General features: G+C 37.9%; 1 protein-coding gene across 3 annotated transcripts in view; it reads right to left on the bottom strand.

Moving 5' to 3' along the window:
* The window catches only part of Alms1 (ALMS1, centrosome and basal body associated protein), a 130,967-nt gene that overhangs the window by 26,695 nt on the left and 80,375 nt on the right, over positions 1–23,897 (bottom strand). For all 3 annotated transcript variants that reach the window (XM_026777394.1, XM_026777395.1, XM_026777396.1), the window contains 4 exons: positions 20,217–20,372; positions 13,554–13,685; positions 9,958–10,107; positions 3,358–4,457 (listed from right to left, as the gene is read on the bottom strand). In XM_026777394.1, the coding sequence (XP_026633195.1) occupies positions 3,358–4,457; positions 9,958–10,107; positions 13,554–13,685; positions 20,217–20,372 (1,538 nt within the window). The remainder of the gene's footprint in view (positions 1–3,357; positions 4,458–9,957; positions 10,108–13,553; positions 13,686–20,216; positions 20,373–23,897) is intronic.

Below are 23,897 nucleotides of genomic sequence, written 5' to 3'. Positions count from 1 at the left end.
AAATTGAATCCTATGGCACATGAAAAGGATTGCATAACTAGTAAAATGGGAATTATACCAGGAGTGCAATATTGGTTCAATATGCGATTATCAATTCATGTATATCGTATTAATAGGAAATGGGATGGTGAGGATCATTTCAGTAGATGCCAAATCTGACTAAAACAAAAATCTTTTTTTAATAAAAATAAAATCCAGATGATGAAAAGGGAACTTCCTTAATATAACAAGTCACAAGAGAAAACCCCACAGTTAACATGCTCTCAGCTGTGAAGGACTGAAAGTATTCCTCCTGAACATGACAAGGGTACCTGCTTTTACCACAGAATCCCCCTCTAAAAGTTCTTGGTAAATCAGAAAAATTCAAACCATCCAAACTACAAAGGTGAGAGACACTCTATCTGCAGATGAAAGGAAATTCTACATGCTCTACAAGAAAATTAAGAGTTAACAAATAATCCCAGCACTCAGGAGGCAGAGGTAGGCAGATCTCTGTGAGCTCAAGGCTAGCCTGGTCTACCAGTGAGTTCCAGGACAGCCAGGGTTACCCTGTCCCAGAAAAAAAAAAGAAAGAAAAAAAAGTTAACATATCAATCCAGCAACGCTGCTAAGGTAGAAGATCAACATGTAAAAAGCAGCTATGTATCTATACCAACATATAATCCAAAAATGAAATTAAAACAATTATACTTACAATAGCATCAAAAAGAATAAAATATTTGCAAGTATGGGCTCTGAAGGGACTCTGAGGGTCAAAACAACAGGACAGTTCTATCAAAACTTATAATGAAGATATACTAAATTCAAACTGGTACTGGCAAAAGGAAAAACAAACCAATAAAACAAAATACAGAATCCAAATGTGGACAGACATACACATATTCATGACTTCTGATGACAGTGCCAAGGAACAAAGGGGGAAAAGTCTAACAAATGATCTTGTCAGAACTAGACACAACACACCAAAGGATGAAGGTAGACCCTTTCTGAATATCATATATAAAAATTAACTCAAAATAGTGTTTCTAAATATAAAAGCTAGACTAAAAAGACAAAAACCTTATGACATCAGATTTGGAAACAATTGCTTAGGTGTGATCCCCAAAGCACAGGTAACCAGAAGTACATGCTGCACTATTAAAGCTGCTGCATGTCACAGATACAATTAAAACATGACTATGAGAGAGACTGCCTGCAGAACAGCCACATACATGTTCACATTATACATTTAACATGAGTTACAATACTGAAGATATAGAAAAGTTTAACAACTTCAGTACAAAAAGTTAAGCAGCTAAATTTCTAAAGGTTAAAGGACTTTGTAAAAAAGGTCAAAGAAGATATACAAATGGTTAAAATATATATCAAAACCATAGCAAGAAACCACTTCCTACTCAATAGCACAGTTAATAGATAAAATTAAAAAAAAAAAAACAGAAAATAAATCCTGGCAAGGATGTGTTAAGATGGAAATCCTTGTTCAGTACCGGGGAGTGGAAAATCATGCCGTCACAGAGGAAGAAGGGGGCAGTAACCCTCACAACACTGCTGGTAGACGCATACAAGGACAGGCACTGTGGTCTCACCAGCTGGGCAGTTCTCTAGTAACAGATAACTGGCATATGATTTGGCATTGCTACTCAAAGAACTGTGTATAAGGACCCCAGGATCAGCCCTATTCACAACAGCTGTATGTATATGTATGTGCATAGATTTGGGGGCTGGAACCGCAGCTTGGTGGTAGACAATGTGCCTCAAAGGGAAGGTGTCCCTGTTCAACTGGGGGTGCAGAGTCTGACAAGATCACATACAATATGGCTGTACTTATATGAAATGACCAGAAAAGACAAGTCCCCAGAGACAGAAGATTATTGGTTGCCAAGGGCTAATGAAAAAAAAAGGGCAAGACATGGATGATTATAAGCCCCAAATGTTATTTAAGTGGGGGGAAAACATCTGGACTCTTGAGACAGGGTTTTGCTAAATATCTCAGGATGGTCTCAAAGTCACAGGAATCCTCCTGTCCCAGCTTCAAGAGCACTTCAAACACAGTTATGTACAACGCCCAGCTCAAAAGCAAAAGCTTTGTGCTATGTGGTCACACATAAACTTTCTACCTGGGCCCTTTTCCCTTTCCAGTGTATTTTCCAGTTCTTCTATGATTTTTTTAAAAAATTTAATTAGTGTATGCAACCACTGTCACTTCATATCTACGCAAAGATCAATGATGAGAAATACTGGGTCTGGTAAACTAAGCACCTCCTGTCTCCTTCCCTATAGGTCAGCAGTGTCCATGAACTCCTCCCAACAAAATACTTTTGAGCACAAATTGCCAAAATAGATATTTATTTATAAATTATTTTACTAACGATATATTATAAAATATACAAAAATAGAAAATTTGAATAAATAAAAATAAACTCTACTTTCCCTACTCCAATTGGACAGAGCATCTCTCCTTGGAGAACTCTTCTCTGGATCTTTGTTTCGAGACAGGTTTAAACTAAGTAGCTAAGGCTGGCCTCAAACTTACAATCCCCGTTTCAGCATCCTGAGTGCTGAGAGAGCAAGTGTACATCACTATGTCCATGGCTCTAACTTAACTCTTGGGTGGAGGATCTGCCTTCATCAACTCTTTTCTGAAGTAAGGTGACCTCTGACTGCTGTGGCATCTACCATGAGGGTGTTAACATTATCCTGCTAATGTCTTTTTTATGAAGAGAGATGAGAAAACTTCACTTGGGCTTTTGTAACTGAATAAATAACTAATGATTTTGAAATTCTGATTTGCTTTTATAGCATGTTAAGTGATTACAACTTATCTTCTAGAGTATGTAACACCAAACTTGTAGCTTATTTCTGGCCAACACATCCATTCACCAGGTGTATTTATCCCCTTATGGCTTTAACTTGTCTTTCCATTTGTTAGTTCTTTTATTTATTTTAAATCATGTTGTGGTGGACCCCGTTTTCAATTTTTATATGATTTTAAATTTCATTTACTTAAAAACAATATTGTATTATATGTGTATATGCGTTTAAAGGCAATTCAAACACTTCTCAAAAGACAGGAGGAAAGAATGAAAAACAGATCCCACCCTCACCCCAGCCCACCCCCGCCGAACAGAGGCCACGCTAAGCCTGAAGCTCCGCATGCACGGGCGACTGGCAAGAGTGTGTTGGGGAAAGAATGACAACAAACAATAGCGCTGTGCTACACTTTCTCACTCTTTTCCAGCAGAAACGGATAGTGAGGAAAGGGCAAAGTGGCTTCTTTTTTCCGCCTGTGTGAAGAGATTAACTAAAAAGTCCACAGAAAAGGCAGTCGCATCCCAGCTGGAATCTGTAGCCGTGTACCTGGATGTGCCTCCTTCTGGAGTACTCAGAAGTCATTTGGGGACAGCCTGTGCTCAGTGCCTTCTTGCTGTGCTTATTCCGCTTCTCCAGAAGTCTCCTCTGCTGATTGGTGACACTGCTGTATAATTTAATTCGCCTGGGTGGCAAACACAGTTTTTCATGGCCAAAAGCTTGGACCAGCCGGGCCGTGTCGATGGTGGATATGGAGCTACTCCTGTCATTTAAAGTCACATCCCTGTCAGTCTGAGTCCATACATCTGAGTCCATAGGAGAAGTGGTGCTGGAGAAAATGTTGGGACTATCTGTAAGCAGCTCACTTTCGTCTGTGGGTCTAGAATCTGAGGAGGTATTGCTGACATAATTAAAATCCGGTCGTTTTCTCAGGATGTATTTATCTAATTTAAACTGCTCAATTTTAATCTGATTGGATTTCCCACTGTGACCCCTCTCTAGGCTCTTGCACCGCTTCCTCTGCAGCTTGCCTTTATGCTGATGCGGCCTCCTCCTGGTCCAACCCCTCACACCCCGTCCCCCTCGGCTATGGTCTTGGGTACTTTCTGAGGCCTGCAGTGAATGTGTGATGGGATTCTGAAGCAGCTTAGCCAAACGGTCAAGTCGTTCCACCAAAGACAGTTCCTTCTTTTCACAAACACCAGGCGGGTGCTGCTGCTTCTGTCGCTCCTGGTACTTATTCCAGAGTTCATTCAAACTCACAGTGCACCGTGCTGCTAGCTCTGGGGTGACCCTCTGATCCTTTTTTGGGTCGTTTGTCTGTCCTTTGCCTTTTGGGTCTCTGGCCTGACTCTTGACAGTATTTGTCTTCTCATTGTCTCCCAAACTCAAACTGATGCTGAGGCTCTTAATTCTGGTGCGGTCCATCTTGGTCTTGTCTGCACTTGTGCCAGGGGGAGGAAGGCAGCTGTGCTTTGAATGATGGTGAAAGAAATCCTTCCAAGAATGCTGCATGAAAACACTCCTTCCCAAAGACTCGGGGCAGAAATCTTGCTCGTGGGGCAGGTGCACAGGATGATGAAAATAAAATTTGGCTGACCTGAAGACAGAGTGTGTGGTGTTTTCAAATGCAGAACGGCATTCAGACTCTGAAAAGAACAAAGAGGAAAAAAAGATTTCTAAAGAATTTAGAAATATTTGTATTTCTTTTATAAATACTATGTTTTCTTAAGACATAGAAAATGTGCTTAGCAACCAGACTGGCGTGAGTCAAAATATGTGAATTCTGGGCTGGATCTCGGATGAAAGAGTGCTTGCCTAGCATGCACAAGGTCCTGGGTTCAATTCCCAGCATGTTATAAACTTCATTTATACGCTCAGTACTCGAAACACAGAGAAAGCAAGATCAGGAGTTCCAGGTTATCCTCTGTTATACGACCAGTTCAGGTCAGCCTGAAATAATTGTATGGTTTTGAGACAAAGGTCTCAAAACAAAAACCAAGAACACTAGAGAGTACAGAAGTCACTGGACCTCTGTGAGTTCAAGGCTAGCCTGGTATACACAGTGAGTTCTAGGCCGGTCAAGGCTACTTTGTCTCAAAAACAAAACAACAATAAAACAAATCTGGATGGGATTCTTCCGTCATGTAACAAAGTTGTGTGCCCTGCAGTTCTCCAAACTATAATTAGTTCCCTTACACATCCATGACCAGTTCTTTATAGGCTACTTTTTGTATGTGTTCTTTCTTTTAAAAAAATTTCACCTTGTTAGTAAGATCTAGATGGATATCTCTAGCTAAAAACTCTGGAATTTTACCATCAGCATTAAGTGGGTAGAGTAAAAAAGAACTTGTAAAAAAAAAAAAGCCTCATGCTTGGACAATCATCATTCCACATCAAAATAGGTACTGTTTAATGCAATCATACCTTACAGTTTGCAGAACGTGTCTCTCTGAATGCACATTAAAACTGCATCCCTTGATTCAATCCTTGATTGATGGACTATTTAAGACCATGGCAGAAGCATTCAGAAAAGCCTTGTGCTGGCTTATTCCTGTTCCTCTTCACAGTCAAGTTGCTAAGATAGCAAATACATATTTTCCTGTTCTCTAACTCATTCCCAAACCAATTCTCTCTTCTAATTACTCCTGAGTTTAGCCATACCACTGGATTATAACAGCTCTGACGTGACCAATGGCCTCCTCAAACAGCGAGTTCTATCTAGATATCATGATGTTCATACCCAAAATTCCCATTCAAGAAGATCACACTTCTCCTCATGGTTTTTACTATCATTTCAGTATCAATATCTACTCTTAGATTTACACTTCAAGCTATGATTTCTCTCAATCTCAGATTTATATCTATGTATCATATATATCAGTTAGATGTACAATCACCTTAACTTTTGAATGTCATTAACCAAATTCTATTCTAGCCTTTACTAAAAAAATCCATAAAAAAAAACTAGAACTAATAAAATTAGGTAGGTTTCAAGTTAGACATGTGTTTAAAACTGCAAGCATGAAGCATAGAATCTACAATAAGCCTCTGCTAGGATTTCCTCTGTTCTGCCCTTGATCCTTTGAAAGAAAATGGAGAAGATCTTGCTACTATGGCACAACAGACTAATGCCCCTGTAATCTGAGCAGTCCAGCTTGCCCTTGTGTATGGGAATTCTGACTGAGTGCTTCCATTCCATGGGAATCACTTGGTGTTCCCATATCTCCCTGAAGAGTCTGAGAAGCGCCTTGGCCCCTGAGTCTACTGTAGTTACCTCCAGCTCCTCCACCGTGATGTCATCCATTCAGGGGGCCTTTCTACATTTCTCTCTTTAGATAGCTTCCTCTATCTCACTCCTGTCAATATTTAATATTTTCTCATCGTCTCTGGTACTGGAGTGGCTGCTGAGGTGTTTCTTGTTGTAGTCAACATTGACAGCATTAGAGTCATTGTATAGGGTGTTAAAGTATTGTCTCCACCTTTGCTTTACTTCCCCACGTTGTTAATAAATGACCTTGCCCATCTTTAATCATCCGAATCTGAGGAACATATCTAGCACCTATAAATATATGGTGGCTTACAAATGACTATAGAATTATTAAATTTCTATATACAAATTCTTTAAAAATGTAATTCAAGTCACAATAGGATAAAAATAAGACATCAGAAAGAATCTAATAAAAGAATTGAAAAACCCATAGTCTGAACACTACAAAGTATTGCTATAAAATTAAAAATCTAAATAAATGGAAAAGAGCTCATTCATAGAGAAAAAACCAACAAGCAGTAACACTCTTCAGATTGCTCTATAGATCCAGTGCAATCCCTATCAGAATCCCAGATTGTTCTTTTGTAGAAACTGAAAAAATAATTCTAAAATTTGTATGTAATTTAAAGAAACCTAAAAAAGACAACATAATTATGAAAAATAAAGTTGAAGGCCCAATAAATGCCTAGGTCAAACCTTACCATAACTCAATAGTAATCAAGACAGATTAGTACTATCACATGATCAAAACATAGATCAACAGATACTATTGACAGACCTGAAATAAAATTATATATCTATAATCAGTTGATTTTTGGTAAAAGTTTTCAGGATGAGGAAATAGTTTTAACAGCTAGTGTTATGATAAATGAATACCCATATTTATCAAAATTGAAAACTGTGTCCAAAGAACATTATTACAAAAATAAGCCAGGAGTCATTACAAAAATAATTCCAGGTACTTGGGAAGCTAAAACAGGAAAATTACCAGATCAATGTCTATTTGAACAACACTATTCTCTGTCCATCCTCCTTCTAATCCTAGCACTTAGCAATCACCTTTCTACATTCTGTTTCTATGATTTTTGTCTACTTGAGATATTTCATATTAGTAGAATCAAAAAATATTTGTGTCTTTGTGACTGGGCTATTTTGCTCAGGATATGTCCTTCTAAGGTTCATCTATGTGTAGCATGTGACATAATTTCCTCATGAAGGCTTCATAATAACCATCTTTAAATATATAACACACTTTCTTTTTGTTATTTTGTTTGAGACAACATCTAGTTATGTATTCTATAATGACCTTGAGTTAACTATGTTGACCATAGTGGCCAATAATTTGTAATCCTCCTGCTTTGACTTCCTGAGTGCTTTAGATTATAGGCATGTATCACAGTGGTGGTTTGAACAGATATGGCACCTCACAAATTTATGTATTTGAATGTTTGGCTCATGTGGGATTTCCCTCTATATGCTGAAATTACCATTAATGAATAAAGAAACTGCTTTGGACCTATAGCAGGGCAGAACTTAGGTAGGCAAGGAAAACTACACTGAATGCTGGGAGAAAGAAGGGCAAAGTCAGGGAGAAGCCATGGAGCCACCACCAGAGTCAGATATGCCAAAACTTTGCTGGTAAGCCACTGCCACGTGGTGATACACAGATTCATAGAAATGGGTTAAATTAATATGTAAGAGTTAGTGAATAAGAAGCTACAGCTAATGGGCCAAGCAGTGATTTAATTAATAGAGTTTCTGTGTGATTATTTTGGGTCTAAGCTAGCTGGGCAGCCGGGAACCAACAAGCAGCCTCCCAGTACACTTTGCCCATTGGGATTGGCACAATTAGGAAGGTCAGACTTGTTGGAAGAAGTGTGTCACTGTAGAGGCTTTGAGGTTTCATATGCTCAAGCTATACCCAGTGTGGCAGTCTTCTTCTGCTGTCTGCGAATCAAGATGATAGAACTCTCTACTTTCCTTGCCTGCACCATGTCTGTCTGCAAGCTTCCATGTTTCCCACCATGACAGAATGGACTAAACCTCTGAACTGTAAGCCAGTCTCAATTAAATGTTTCCCTTTATAAAAGTTGCCATGGTCATGGTGACTCTTCACAACAACAGAAACCCAAATTAAGACAACTACTCTATAAAAGCTCTTCACTGACCAATAATTCACTTTTTCCTATCCATTATATGATGGACAGTTGGATTACTTCTCCCTCTTGGTTATAATAATACTGATAAACATGTTGTGAAGTTTGAGGTCTTGCTTTGAATTCTTTTGAATATGTGCCCCAAAGTGAGACTACTTCATATGATAATTCTTTAATCTTTTGAGGGAAACAACATTGTTTTCCAGAACAACTACACCGTTTTACATGCCGGCAGATGGTGCATTAATTCCAACTTTTCCGTATTCTCCCCAACAGTTGGTATTTTTTTTTTGGTAGCATCCCATTAATTGTAGCCATTCTGATGGGCATGAACTGTTCCTTGTGGTTTTGAAATGAACTTCTCTTAAATTAGTTGAATGTCATTTCATATTCACTTGGGTCAAGAATATTTTCTTTGGAGAACTATATGTTTAACTCCTTGTCCATTTTTAAGTTGGGTTTGTTTTTGTTTTCAAGGTACACATGATCCTTATTCATTCTAGGTTTAACTCTCAACAGACAGATAATTTGGGAGTATTTTCCCACTTCTGTTGATAGTCTATTTACGTTCTTGCTTGTTTCCAGGTGAATAAGTTTTTAAATTGTTTTAACAGAGTTTCATTTGTTCATATATGCTTTTGCTGTCCTATCAGAGAAGTGATTACCAAATACAGATTCCTGAAGCCTTACTCTTATGTCTTCTACTAGTTTTAGGCGTTCAGGTCTTCTGTTTATGTGTCCAATCCTTTTTGATGTGATTTTCATGTAAAGTAATGATGTAACTTCATTCTTCTAATATCATTATCCAGTTTTTCTACACTATCAGCTTAAAAGGTTATCTTTTCCCCACTGCACAATACTTGTAACCTTGGGAAAAATTGTTTTATATATTCTAAATGTGAGGAGCTAATGGGAACTCTTTTCAGCATATAGTTAGTAGACTCAATTCTTTGCTCCTTTTTCTTACATGGAAACTCTTATCTTCTAACAGGTAAAATCTGTCAGCAGAATAGTAATGGTTTATGTTCTGCATGCTCCTCTCTTTTGTCAGGGCCAAAGACAAATACAATTCATTTAATTTAGCTTTTTACTATTATTTATTCATGTTATCTTTCTCAGGATTCTAGAGTAATTTCAGGTTTCCACGTTTCAACACTAAGACATGATACTGTACTTCTAACATCATTAGACTTAGAGGTAGTCATTCCTCAGTATCTGGTGGAATTGGTTCCTGGACCTCTCGCAGATGCCAAAATTTGTAGATGCCAAGTGCTTTAAATAAAACAGGGAGAGGCCTGGATAGACCTGTGCATATGGATGTGCATCAGCAGCTCTACACTGCAAATCATCACTAGATCACTTTAACACCAGAAACAAGGTAAGCGCTAAGTCAGCAGTAATTATCCCATGCTGTCTGTGCAGAGTAAGAAAAAAGAGGTCAATGCGTGGTCAACAGAGAGAAGATTTTTCTCAAATGTTTTCTGCACATAGTTGATGGAATTGGGTATGGAAGGCTGAATATATTTACTTATATGCTGCTTCTGTATATATTTCCCTAGAATTAACATTTATTTTTTACAAATCTATAACATATCCATATAGACAGAGCAATATTAAAACAATATTTATAAATAAAACAGAAAAGATCTTATTTTCATCAGAATGGACTAGAAACACAGAGATACTAGCCCCAGGCGCACACACTGACATATACTTCATTACCTGAAATACCTATCTCTAAGGATCCTTCTTTCTCTGGGCAGAGCTCCTGAGGGATGGTCCTTTTAACATGGATCTCCTCCTTCTGTATGATGGATTTAGAATTGGAGAGGTTTTCAGTTTTTCTGTCTTGTACAATGGTATCACTGGAACCTAAGAGAACAAAATAAACACATTAATACATAAAAGAAGTTGAAACAAAAAAGCCTCTAGGCCGGCCAGTGGTGGCGCACGCCTTTAATCCCAGCACTTGGGAGGCAGAGGCAGGCGGATCTCTGTGAGTTCGAGGCCAGTCTGGTCTACAAGAGCTAGTTCCAGGACAGGAACCAAAAAGCTATGGAGAAACCCTGTCTCGAAAATCAAAAAGAAAAAAAAAAGAAAGAAAAGAAAGCCTCTAGCTATCTAATATGTCAAAGTCATTGCTAGTGGCATTGCAAAACACAAATACCTATACCACAATGTTTAGAAAAATGTAAACTGGAACAAAAAGCACACATATATAAACATTCACATAGAGAGCTACAGAAGCACTGTAAGGCGCTGTAAAGATGGCTCAGCGGTTAAAATTACTTGTTGCTTTTGCAGAGGACCTGTTTCACTTTCTAGACCACATGGTGGCTTCAGATAACCTGTATGTAACTCCAAAGGGATCTGACATACTCTTCTAATCCCTATGGGCACCAGGAATTCAAGAGGTACATACATACACACAGGCAAAACACTCATACACTTAAAAATCAATTAAAATATATGGTTTCTATTTGTAAAGTTTTAAAAACAAAAAAAAATCCATAAGAAAGAAACAGATGAAGAAGTATTAAGAAAGCAAACAAAGAGAAAAGTGATTCTAGCAAACAATACCATAGAAGAACTCTAGACAACTGACTTGGGTCTCTGAAGATGGAGAACATTTTGAAGTAGTAATCAAGTCACTGAAAGCAAAGAAGCTGCATAAAAAAGACTGGAATCAGGAAAGCCACTAAATATCCACAGGTCACAGTGTTTATAATGAGCAGGGAAGCTTTTTGGAGCTGGTCCTTACATTCTAGAAAACTGCTGAAAGAGCTTAGGTTTTATTCCCAAAGACAATGAAAACTAAAGTCTATCAGGAGATGAACAAAATCAAAATGATTTCAGAAACATTCAGTTAGCAACAACAAAAAAGTAGTAAAATTTTGGGGTGTTTCCCTGAATGCATTTCTACAATCTTAAGAAAAACAGTATGTAAAAAAGAGAAGTGCTTTATGTTCTAAAATATGTCTCTAGTTCATAATTGTAGCATAAATTCCAGCTGTCCTCCAATACATATTTTCTTTTTCCTCCAAAATAGCTGAGCATCCAATTGTACCACAAAGTTATGTGCTCAACAATGTTCACAGCAGCATTATTTGTAATAGTCAGAACTTGGAAACAACCTAAATGCCCCTTGACCAAAGAATGAATAAGAAAAATGTGGTACATATACACAATGGAGTACACACAGCAAAAAAAATAATGACAACTTTTATTGTGAGCAAATGAATAGACCTAGACAACATTGTATTGAGTGAGGTAACCCAAACCCAGAAAGACAAGTATCACATGTACTCACTCATAAGTAGTTTTTAGACATAAAACAAAGAAAAACCAGCCTACAACTCACAATCCCAGAGAACCTAGGGAACAAAGAGGACCCTAAGAGAGACACACATGGATCTAGTCTACATGGGAAGTAGAAAAAGACAAGATCTCCTGAGTAAATTGGGAGCATGGGGCCCATGAGAGAGGGTTGAAGGGGAGGGGAGAGGAGAAAATATATATCTCGATAAAAACAATAAAAATAATAGCTGAGCCTGTTACCAGAATAAAGGCTCAGACTCCTTGGAAATACCAGTTATGTGAGGTCATGACTCAGGCTGACCTCTAGGATGGAAGGGAAGTGTAACATTTAAGAAGCTCCCCTAAGGAAGAACAGGCTTTTCTCTTTTCCCTTTCTTCCTGCTGAGGGGACCAGTTGATGGTACAACTTGAGAATGAAGGCCAGAAAGGTCAACAATAGAGGAAGAAAGAGCATTGTTCCCTGAGCTCTGGATTTTTTTTTTTTTTTTTGATTTTTTGAGACAGGGTTTCTCCGCAGCTTTTGGTTCCTGTCCTGGAACTAGCTCTTGTAGACAAGGCTGGCCTCGAACTCACAAAGATCCACCTGCCTCTGCCTCCCGAGTGCTGGGATTAAAGGCGTGCGCCACCACCGCCCGACTCTGAGCTCTGGATTTTTATAAGAAATGCTTTCTTGTCTGTTTTGAACTCTGTTACATTTTGGGTTTTTATCTTCTAGAGCCAAACCTAATACTAAGTTAAACATGCTACTACAGATAATTTCAACATAATCCTATTGAAGTAAAATAACTTCCAAAGTAAACAAGTGGAATATCTAAAGAGTAAACCACTTTTGCACAACAATGATATGAGACTATCCTTATAAAACATTATATAACCTATATTAGAGACCATTTTAACTCAGTTCAAATGTATAGCAATGATGTGGGATTCCCCTCTGTATGTTGTGAATACCATTGGTTAATAAAGAAACTGTCTTTGGCCTGTGATAGGGCAAAAAAATAGAGGTAAACAGGGAAAACTAAACTAAATGCTGGAAGAAAGGAGGTGGAGTCAGAGAGAAGCCATGGAGCCACTGGAGACAGACGTGCTGAAACTTTGCTGGTAGGCAATGACCTCGTGGTGATGCACAGATTAATGAAGATGGGTTAGATTAAGATGTAAGAGTTAGCCAATAAGAAGTTAGCGCTAATGGGGCAAGCAGTGATTTAAATAAATATAGTCTCTGTGTGATTATGTAGGGGCTGAGCATCTGGAAATCACAAGCGGCCTCCTCCAGCATAGCATAGTTTAATAAATTCAACAACTGGTATCACTGCTATTCATTTTTAAAATATTCTAAAGAGCAGAAAAAATTAAAAGGAGCTATAAAAATTCAACAAAACAAGATCTTATAGGCATAATCTAAACATGGTAATACTTCATAATAATGACTTGGAAACGGTATACAAGAAAGGAGGAGAGAATAAGAGGAAGAAACTTTGCATTCCAAATGAATCATACGGCAACAATTAACATAAACTATGTAAGGCGAACAGCAGAAACAAGGGGGAATGTAATAGTTCTATCAGATAGAGGATTAATTCTATGAACAATAAAGAAAAGACAAAAACAAGAATATGAACAAGGATTATGGTAACAAAACAAACAAAAAACCCTTATCAAGCCTTAGATATATTTCATGTGGAAAGTACACTGTGATAGTGAAATGAACTACCGCAAAAGGGAAAAGCTCCTGGTAAGTCAATTTCTGACGATAAGATTCAAAAGGTCTGCATAAATATCTTCAAAAGTTTTTAAATATCAACTTTATCCATACCAAAGTCAACCAAACAGTAGCTAGAACCCTCAGCTGCTTCGTGTGAGCAAGCGGGAAGGAGGCCTGGAGACAGCAGAGAGAGACTGGAGAGCACACAGCTGCTCAGGCGGCTTGCGATTTTCAAGCAACAGTCTTTGCAGGAGAACAGAGGAAAACAGTGCCCAAAAAAATCCAGTTCAGCTACCTGCAGTGTCCTGCAAGGAACTTCTTTCTTCAGGCCATGCCATCTTGGTCACAACTGGTCTACTGATGATCTCTTTCTGTTTTTCGTCTGAGACATTCTGATCCCCAATGACGGGCACTTGAACTGGGGCCTCTGGATAAGAACATTGATTCCAAAGAGAAGAAGATAATAAACAAAAGTCAAGCAAATTTCCTGTCCCTCCCTAACACACAGCCACCCCCACGTATAAATGAGGGGGAAAAGACCCTAGGCTCTGGTTTGGAAGACTGGAATATGAATTAGAAAGTTTGCCATATCTTTCAATGCACAACATCAGTTTAAATAAAGTAACATTTAAAAACCTTTTACTAGTCTGATGAAACCACAATCTCCTTTCTTTCAAATCAATTATGGTTTTCAAAGTAAAAATGCAGGTTTAAACAATTCCTTGGAGTTCTTTGGTCTTTTCAAAGTTTTTACCAATTGTGGAGCTAATTAATATACCATATAGTCAAGAAAAATACTTATACTATCTAGATTTTATATACAACATTCCCTATATCTCATGTAGTTAAAACTTTTAAGCTTGTCTGATACTTCTTTCCTCCTTGGTCATATATCTTCTCTTACCTCTAACTATCCATATTTTTCAAGAGAGAAATCAAACAATGTAACCAACAATGAAACACACAACGAAGAGCCAGCCTTGACTTTACTTACCCAGAAATCTCTTTTCTTTCAAATCAATTGTTTTTCTCCTTATTGCTATTACTTCAGTCCTAATTTTTCATCTAATTTTCTAGAATCTTTAATATTTTAGACATATTAGGAGCCTAAAATATTAAAAATTTGACTTAAAAAATAAAACATTACAGATATAGTTACCTGACTTTATTCCCTTCTTAGTAGCACCCTTTATATTGGACTTGCGTATCTCTCAATATCTTTAGCATGTTCCATTAATAAAAAAATAGTTTTAACAATCTATACTCATTATTTACAGCCTTAGAGCATGCCTTCACACTTAATATGCCTGAGACTAGTCATAATAGTCAATATATGCAGTATTCTTCTGTCTTAACCCATCAACCCATCTACTGATCAACATATGGCTATTTCTGTTTATTTTTTATGTTGAAAAGCAGTACACTGAGCATTCCAGTAACATTTCCCATTGATTTTTTACTAGTTCCAAACATCTTTTTTAAAAATCTGTATCTTTTAACAGATTACAATATTTTTCATGTGCCAAGTTTTTCATGTTAATAACTTCATCAGAACCCCTCCAGGAATCAATGTCTCATGTCACTTCTAGACTGTGGACTGGAGATGCAGCTCAGTTGCTAAAGTACTTGCCAAGTAGCATGCACACATTAACTCTTGAACTTGATCTGCAGTACCACAGAAACTGAAACTGGGACTGTTGACGGGGGTAGTGATAGTCTTGATCTCAGCACTCAGGAGGCAGAGACAGGCGGGTCTCTATGAGTTCAAGGCCAGCCTGGTCTACAAAGTAAGTTCCAGGAGAGCCTTCAAAGCTAAGGAGAAACCCTGTCTGGAAAAACCAAAAGCCAAAACAAACAAAAACAAAAACTGGGAATCGTGGCAAACGTCTGTGATACCTGTATGGAGTGGTGGAATGGGAGGCAAACCAGATAGCAGCGGTTAAGCTGAACTACATAACAAGTTCAAAATTGGCCTAAGATACATGAAACAGTGTGGTGGTTTTAAAGGAAATGGCCCTATAGGAAGGGACATTATTAGGAGATGTGGCTTTGTTGGAGTGGGTGTGGCCTCACTGGAGGAAGTGTGTCACCGTGGGGGCTTTGGGGTCTCCTATGCTTAAGCTACGCTCAGGGCAGCACACAGGTGCGTCTAGTGCTTGCAGATCAAGATGCAGCGCTCCTTCACCAGCACCATGTCTGCCTGCATGCCACCATGAAGATAATGGATTAATGCTCTGAAACTGTAAGCCAGCCCTTTATAAGAGTTGTTGTAGTCAAAGTGTCTCCTCACAACAATAGAAACCCTAAGACATCCTAGCTCAAAGAAAGGATGAAATTCTGAATTATTTCAGAGACATAGGGGTATAAATTTAAAATTTTGCTTTTTCATTGCATATGGCTATCATATATTTTGTTCAGTGTGCAGACAGGATGTCTCTGACTTTTCTTACATATGCTATCAATTTTCTAAGCACTACCATGACTGGCACACCATCTCTCTTTTAAGTTCCCACATTTGTTTGTCTGTTTGTGGGTCACATTATACTTTACTTTTTTAATTTTAGAAAATAATTTACTTTTAGAGATTATAATTATAACATTTCCCTAAAGCATGATTAATAAAACCTCAAATAGAACTGGGGTTCACCAGGCAGTGATGGCGCAAGCCTAAATTTAATCCCAGCACTTGGGAGGCAGAGGCAGGTGGATCTCTGTGAGTTCGAGGCCAATCTGGTCTACAAGAGCTAGTTCCAGGATAGACACCAATGACTACAGAGAAACCCTGTCTCAAAAATCAAAAAAAGGAAAAAAAGAAAGAAAAAGAACGAAAGAAAGAAAGAGAGAAAGAGAGAGAGAGAGAGAGAGAGAAAGAAAGAAAGAAAGAAAGAAAGAAAGAAAGAAAGAAAGAAACTGGGTTCAACACAGAGGCCCTAAAAACAAAGCAGCCAGCCACTGGCCCTTACCTCAACCTCAGTCCGAAATGGCGATCCTGCCTCTAGGAATCTCAGAATGAGACTGTGTCTGAGTGCTATCTCCTCCCATTTTATAATCTTCTCTAGGGCTGAAATTAAAGACATGCACTGCCTGGTTTCTCTGGCAACTGAGAGTAAAGGTATGTGTTACCACTGCCTGGCTGTAAGGCTGACCAGTGTGCCTCTTTTACTTTCCCGATCCCTAGGCAAGCTTTATTTATTAAAAACAACTGAAATTTCACTACATTTCCCCTATCCTCCCAAATCTTCTCCTATCACTCTTGCTTCTTTTTAAATTCATGGCGGGAGCAGTATGTGTGTATATTAATGTATTATTTATTTATGTATGTATTCCTAAATATATAAATACAACAAGATCAGTCTTATGTTACTTGTATTTATATGTCTTCAGGGCTGACCATTTGGTGTGCTCTTCCTCAAGGAAGGCTATTTCTCCAGCTCTCAGCAATCCTTAGTTTCCTAGAGTTCTTTGTCTAGAGTTGAGACCTCATAAGCTTTCCTTCCATGATAGTGTGTCTATTATTATTGTCTTTACTAGACACATCGGTAAGTAGAGTTTTCACCCCTCATAAAGAAAACTTCTCTTTATATACACAAAGCATATTTACAGAAAATCACAACTGATAAAAACGCAGAGTTGTATATCTCAGTCCCAACTGACCCATCTATAACTCAATTCCTGCACCTAAGACTCAGGGATCACTGTAGAAGAATGGGTAAAGGGAAACAAAGAAACAGGACATTGTTCTGAGATTCTGTCTCCTAGAAACGTCAGACACCATACCCATAAAGTCTTAACAATATGGTTGCTTCCTACACTTCTGTTTTTAATCTTTTACAAACAATATTTAGCAAGTTACATATAAAATTCTGGTGCTGGTACAGCAAGCTCTCTTACTGAGCCCAGAGATTAATTTAATGACAACTGAAAACTTTTATTACTATTATGTCTGATGTGGGAGTGTCATATATCAATCTGTTGATTTCATTGGTTAATAACTTAGGACTTTTCATGACAATGAGACACTCTGCTCCTGGCAGCACCAATCTACTTCAAGAAGAATATGGGCATCGAAGAGGATCCTTATGGAGTTTGATAGCCATTTGGGCAAGAAACTGTTCTTGCCTGGACTATTGCATAAACTGGACACAAAGAACACGCACAGAGAGGACTGCTGAACTTGCCTAAAGGTGAGATGGTCTTTCGGGGTTCCTGACTCATGAAAGAGTCTGCGAAACATTCTGCAGGATATAGCAGAAAGTGACTGAACTGTCTTTGGAATTTCCTGCTTGATGAAAATGTCTGCTGGATACTATGGACCTGAAGGCTGAAGATGGATGCCCCAACGGTACAAAAGAACTTTGGGTGACTGTCCAGGCAGCGAGATGTCTCTGTCATTTCTAGAGTTTTCTTATTTCTTGTTTACTTAGGTAATATTGTATTCTTCTGGAGTCTTTGATGGAGTTGAAGAATAGATAGATAGTTATAGTTTTCCATTGTTATGATAAAAGATAAAATAGATATAAATATTGTAACTGTAACTTTTACTTGATAACTGTTTTGTTATATGTAATTTTGCTATGTTAAAGTTAAAGCCTTCCTTTTTTTGTTTAAACAGAAAAAGGGGAAGTGATGTGGGAGTGTCATATATCAATCTGTTGGCTTCGGTTAAGCAATAAAGAAACTGCTTGGCCCTCATAGGTTAAAACATAGGTGGGAGGAGTAAACAGAACAGAATGCTGGGAGGAAGAGGAAGTGAGCTCAGACTCAACAGCTCTCCTCTTGGGGGTAGACGCCTCAGAGAGACACCATGCTCCCCTCTCCAGGGCGGACGTGAGAGCTCTGCTCTCTGAGGCACATGCGATGAAGCTCCAACCCAGGATGGACATAGGCTAGAATCTTTCCCGGTAAGACCGGTGCTACAGTTTATTAGAGATGGGTTGATCGGGATATCAGAATTAGCCAGTAAAGCTAATGGGCCAAGCAGTGTTTAAATGAATACAGTTTGTGTGTTGTTATTTCGGGGCATAAGCTAGCCAGGCAGCCGGGGAAGCAGCCCTGCCGCTCCTGTAATTACTACATATGTCTAATTCTCTAATTATGTAGGACTTCCTTAATGAATTTCAATTTTAGAATTGTCTCTATGGTACTCTTGCATGTACTTTAGGCTCATTTCTAATAACCTTATCTTTTACACATCTTTTTTAAAAAGATTTTAATTGTCCTAGTAAACATCTGTATAAAAACACAGGACGGTCACTAATTATTGAACAATATATGTGTAACCTTATACAGATCAAGAAATAAAATCTGAATGGCAGCCTATTACTCATTCTTTCTTCCCATTTTATTCAACACTTGATTTTAAGAGTCATAAAAACTAAAGAGAAACCAGAGTGTGTAATACCTGATTTTAAATACAACAAATGCATCAGAAATGCCTGAACTGTGTATAAACGGATAATACAAAATATATGTTTTCCTTCCTTCATTCACACTATGTTTATAAAGTTCATTGTGTGTTGTTACATACACTTACCCTTTTCTCCATGTCTGTAAGTATTCAATAGTGTTAACACCACAAGTTACCTATTTTATTAAAGAAATATTGGCCACTTGAGTGGGTTCTAGCTTGAAACTACTACAAACAGATTGAAGAATCTGTGCGGGGCTAAGGGTATAGCTCAATGATAGAATGCATGTTTAGCCTATGTGAGGCCTGAATTCAAAACCCAGCAACACACATACACTGTCAGAATATTAATTTACACTCTGACTGGCAGTGAATAAGTTCTCATTATCCACAGCACAGCGTTTTTCATTTCAGCCACTCTAATGAGTACAGAAAGCTACTGCTGTTTTAATTTGCATTCCCAGATTATCAACAAAATAAAAATTTTATATGCTGTTATTGGGTATTACAGTCTCTTTTGTTCAATTTCTACTGAGCAGAATGTCTTCTTCACACTACTTCTTTATACATTCAGAATATATTTTGTGGAATGTGCACACTGTAATATTTACTTCCGCTCTGATTTGCCTTTATTTACTGTTCACATTTTATAGAATTTTTTTACTTTAATATTCCTTATCCGGCAATAGTTGCCAGTTTTACTTTCTGTTTTGGTTTTTGGAAAGGAATCCAGTTTAATGAAATTTTTCGTTTTCTAAAATTAAGAAGGCATACTCTTGCATTTCTTATAGAAGATCTACCTATCAGTTCATCTACTTACCTATTAGTCTATGTTCCTATGTTTTGGTTAATTTTTTCTAAAACAGCATCTCACTGGAACTAGCAATCTTCCTGCAATTTTAAATATATTATACTTTCAGAAAATGGCTGCCCTGTATCTAGAGAAAAAGTTGAAAATTCAACAGTTTGACCCAAGAAACCAAGTGTCTGAATGAAATTGGTGGGATCTGAAAGGAGATAGAGGCCTGATGTGGACAGGAAGCGTGGCTGTGCTGTCGACAGGACACAGCCAGGGCTCAGCTGAAGGCGACCAGTGTCACAGAGAAATGTGAGCTAAGGGTAGTCAGACATTCTGGTCTCCCCCCACACACACAAGCCCAAAGATTGAATTTTCACAGGTTGGCAGCAAAATAAAACATCATGTGAACTCTCAACTCCTTGTCAAATCCTGCCAGAGTGTCACTCTGCAACATTTGGCAGAGATAAATTCATGAGAATTTTAATCAAGATTTTCTGATATTTAGTATCAAAATAAGCTTGACTTAGTGTTTATTTCAACACTTGTAATACATTTATTTATGTGAAAATGAAGTTTAAAGTTTTCCAATCTCTCTGAAGCACTTTAAATGTTCTAACATTTAACTTTGTCATATATACTTAATGTAGGACAAAGTTTCCATAACAAACCAGAAAATGAATAAAGACAATATTCTCACTTCAAATAAAAAGGTTCAGGAAACAAGCTGTAAAACAGGCAAGGTCACCCATTACCTGCATTATCTTTCTGAGGGGGCTTTTCCCCCTTTGTTGCGGCCCTCTTACTATAGATTCCTTCTGTATGCTTAATGTTCACAGTGGCGGAAAGGTCGTCGTCTCTTGTGCCTAGCACTTGAGGTGGAAAGTCTGGGGCAATAGCATCATTGGATCCTACAGAAAAATGAGAAAATATTACACAATTAACATTAAAATAGTCTTGCAGTCAAGAAAGACTTTTTCTTCCCTTAGACCACATCTATGAAAAGAACACATGACAGGGATGTTGCAGGCCAATTAGACCATCAGTTAAACCGAAACTCAGAGACATGTAGAATAAATTGCAAAATTATCAGACAAGAAAGAAAATGACATCAGACATGACAAAAAAAAATGGGACAGTGATTAGTTCTGGGGACTACTAGCAGCTCAGGAAAGCTGCTGAAAGAAGGAAAATGACGGGGGGGGGGGTGGCTTCCGGTATTGATTAAAGGAAAAAGACACATTAGATAGTAGTTACCATACAAACACACACAAGGCATGAATAGGAACTAGTCAGGCTGGACAATGGGATACATTAAGAAGAGTACTATTTAAACGTAACAGCAGCATATGGAATCCTAATCCCCAATACCATAAAGTTTACTGTACATAAAATGAAATATCAAAGAAGATTTTTTTTTAATCATGGAGTAATTTATAAGCTTTGACTCAGGAAGATTTGTCTAATGCTGGGATGTTCTATGTTGCATGAATAAATTGAACAAAGAGGTCACTCAAAGATGAAAGTTTAAGGCCTATGTAGCAGCAGGAAGGTCCAGCCTCTGATGAACTGAACTTTGAACTACTGTAGAAAGGTATATTTATTGATTGTTACAAAGTTGTTTTTCTAGGTGAAGTATTTCCTCACACCAGGGTCCCTATTCTCATTTAAGTCTCTCTAAAGGAAAGCATCACATATCCCTGGTACTTCAGTCCTTATGGTGTTCTGTTTGAAATCCACAATAATCCAAGAGCTCCAGGTGTGTCAGAAGCATCTTGTGACCAAAGTCATTCAAAGACTGTAATGCCCCATTCAGAAGAACAATTTCACAAACCACAGAAAACAATCATCATTTTCCACAACGATTTTTCAAGGTCAAATTACTTCTAGGAAACAACTAGTCACTCTAATGATTTATCCTAGATACAGGGACCCTGCTAGACTCCTACAACACAAAACACTGAAAGAGAGCTAGTCACGTACATCAGAGAAAAGAGCATAGATATGTCTAGCCTATGTGAGGCTCAATTCAATCCCCAGCACCATAAAAATTTTTTTTTAAAAATGTAAAGACAGACAAAAGAAAAAGACTGAAAGGAAAAATTTATGTGACAAATATTTGAAAGAATTAAACTTTCTTTTAAATGTATCTCAACATTCCTATATATAATGACAAACAGAGGGGCTGGAGAGATGGCTTAGAGGTTAAGAGCACTGCCTGCTCTGCTGGAGGTCCTGAGTTCCGAGTTTAATTCCCAGCAACCACATGCTGGCTCACAACTATCTGTAATGAGATCTGGTGCCCTCTTCTGGCCTGCAGGTACACATGTAGGCTAAAGACTGTGTACACAATAAATAAATAAATAAATAAATCTTTTTTAAAAAATTGACAAACAGAAACTAATCTGTTATGTCACATCTATAGGCAAAAACGATTCCTGGACATGTAAAGGCTCATAGTAACTACAAACTTCTATAAAACTGTTTGCCTTTCTAGACCAGGATCTAGAAACATATACAATTTCCTGAGCTCCTAATACTTGCATAATTAATATATAGCTGTTATAGTGATAGAATGTTTATGATAGTTATGACTGAACAAGTACCAGTCTCATTGATTTCAAACAGCCTGCAAGTTTCCTACCAAGTCTTCTAGATCAAGTCTACAGATGACATGAATCTTCCCATCTTACCTGGTTATCACTTTCTGTCCCTTGCCACTTAGCTCTCTGACAAGTTCTATTATCCTTTCTTCTAACAAGTCTCCAGTGCTACAGTTCCTCCACAACCAGACCTTCCTCTTCCTAGGTGTACTATAACTACCAAGAAATGGTTGGTAAAAAATAAATGCTTAAGCAAGACATAGTGGCATACGCCTTTAATCCCAGTACTTGGAAGGGAGAGGCAGGTGAATTTCTGAGTTCATGGCCAGCCAGGTCTACATAGTTTCAGAACAGCCAGTTACATAGAGAGACCCTGTCTTGAAAAAAACAAAAAAAAAAACAAAGACCAATGAATGAATGAATAAATGAATGAATAGCGTAGAGAGACCCTGCTTTGAAAAAAACCAACCAATAAATAGACAAATAAATAAATAGATGCTTCCAAGAGTTTCCTTTCTTTTATGCTTCAGATTTTAACAATAAAGGATACAGGTAGTTCTTATACCATGTTAATAGAAAGTAAAAATAGATGCCACTTCTCTATATATTTTAAGTTCCTATATATTGTGGTTCAACACAACTCTAATTGGTAGCTATTCTTACCAATCTTTCTACAAACCAGAGCACATGTCTGGAGCAACCAACAACATGAACAATCAGCCCCCTACCCTTTTTCTCCCAAGAGTGGTGACCAGGTCTGTGGGGTTAAGCACAACAGATAATTTCTCACAGTTGCAGTAGATGAGCAAGAGAAGAGGCAGCTGGAGAAGAGTGCAGACAAGCATGTACACAATAGAGAGTATGCTCTTATATCTGGCATTTGTGCAGAGCTGAAATACATGTGGATATGGATTTCTATCTGGCGCAGAAAGAGTTAACTTACTTCTTCCAGAACAGTAATTAGAGATCTGGACCCTTGTTGATCATTTGTGTATTTTCATAAAAGCATTCATCTATGATGCAAATAGAGCCTCTTCATGTTACCCCTTGCCAACATCTTTATGTGGCTGTATAACAATACCTCTCTATTCACATGCCCAAAGCAGATACTTATATCATCTTCCCCACACCTGTTTCTTAGTCTCCATTTTAGGAAATGTCATTCCTTCTTACCCAGTGTTCACTGTGGGAAACTAAAAATCATTTTTTTCCAATTGCCTTATCCTACACTTTTGGCATTCTAACAAGTCCAGAGGAAGTGTTTCCTGTGTCTGCTTACTTCTTCTGTTTGATGTCACTGTAAACTTTTCCCAGTACTACAAACCCTTCTTCTAAGTGCTGTCTCCACTAACGCTTTGGCTCTGAATCTCCCACTTCCCATCTACAAGCTATGATCTCCGTATGAAAAATTGGAAAAATTTTACAAATATAAATCAAACTATAGCTACCTACTGCAGCAAAACACAAATGTTTTTAAATTGCTTACAACCCTGGATGATCTACTGTCAACCACGTTTGGCCACCACTCTGCTTTCTTTCTGTTAAAGGTTCCTGTTCCAGGACTCAGCAAAGCAGATCAAATTGAATCACTTGTGCTAATGACATGCAAGCAAACTCAAACTGTAAGAAGTAGGATCCTGAAGAGACCAGCTTTCAAAATTATACATTTTCACCAACCAGTTGAAAAGAATCAGTTCAGCCTGAGTAGAGAAACAAAGTAACAGTAACATGCTTACCAACCTAGCATGGCATTTGGCTGGAACATGTTAATTCCTTTTAATACTCACTAGTTCAAAGAACAAATAATGCAACATATATCAGAATGGTGTTACT

This window comes from Microtus ochrogaster, unplaced genomic scaffold (genome assembly GCF_000317375.1).
Source record: "Microtus ochrogaster isolate Prairie Vole_2 unplaced genomic scaffold, MicOch1.0 UNK62, whole genome shotgun sequence".
NCBI classification, from domain to species: domain Eukaryota; kingdom Metazoa; phylum Chordata; class Mammalia; order Rodentia; family Cricetidae; genus Microtus; species Microtus ochrogaster.
This window is presented reverse-complemented; position numbering and strand designations above follow the sequence as displayed.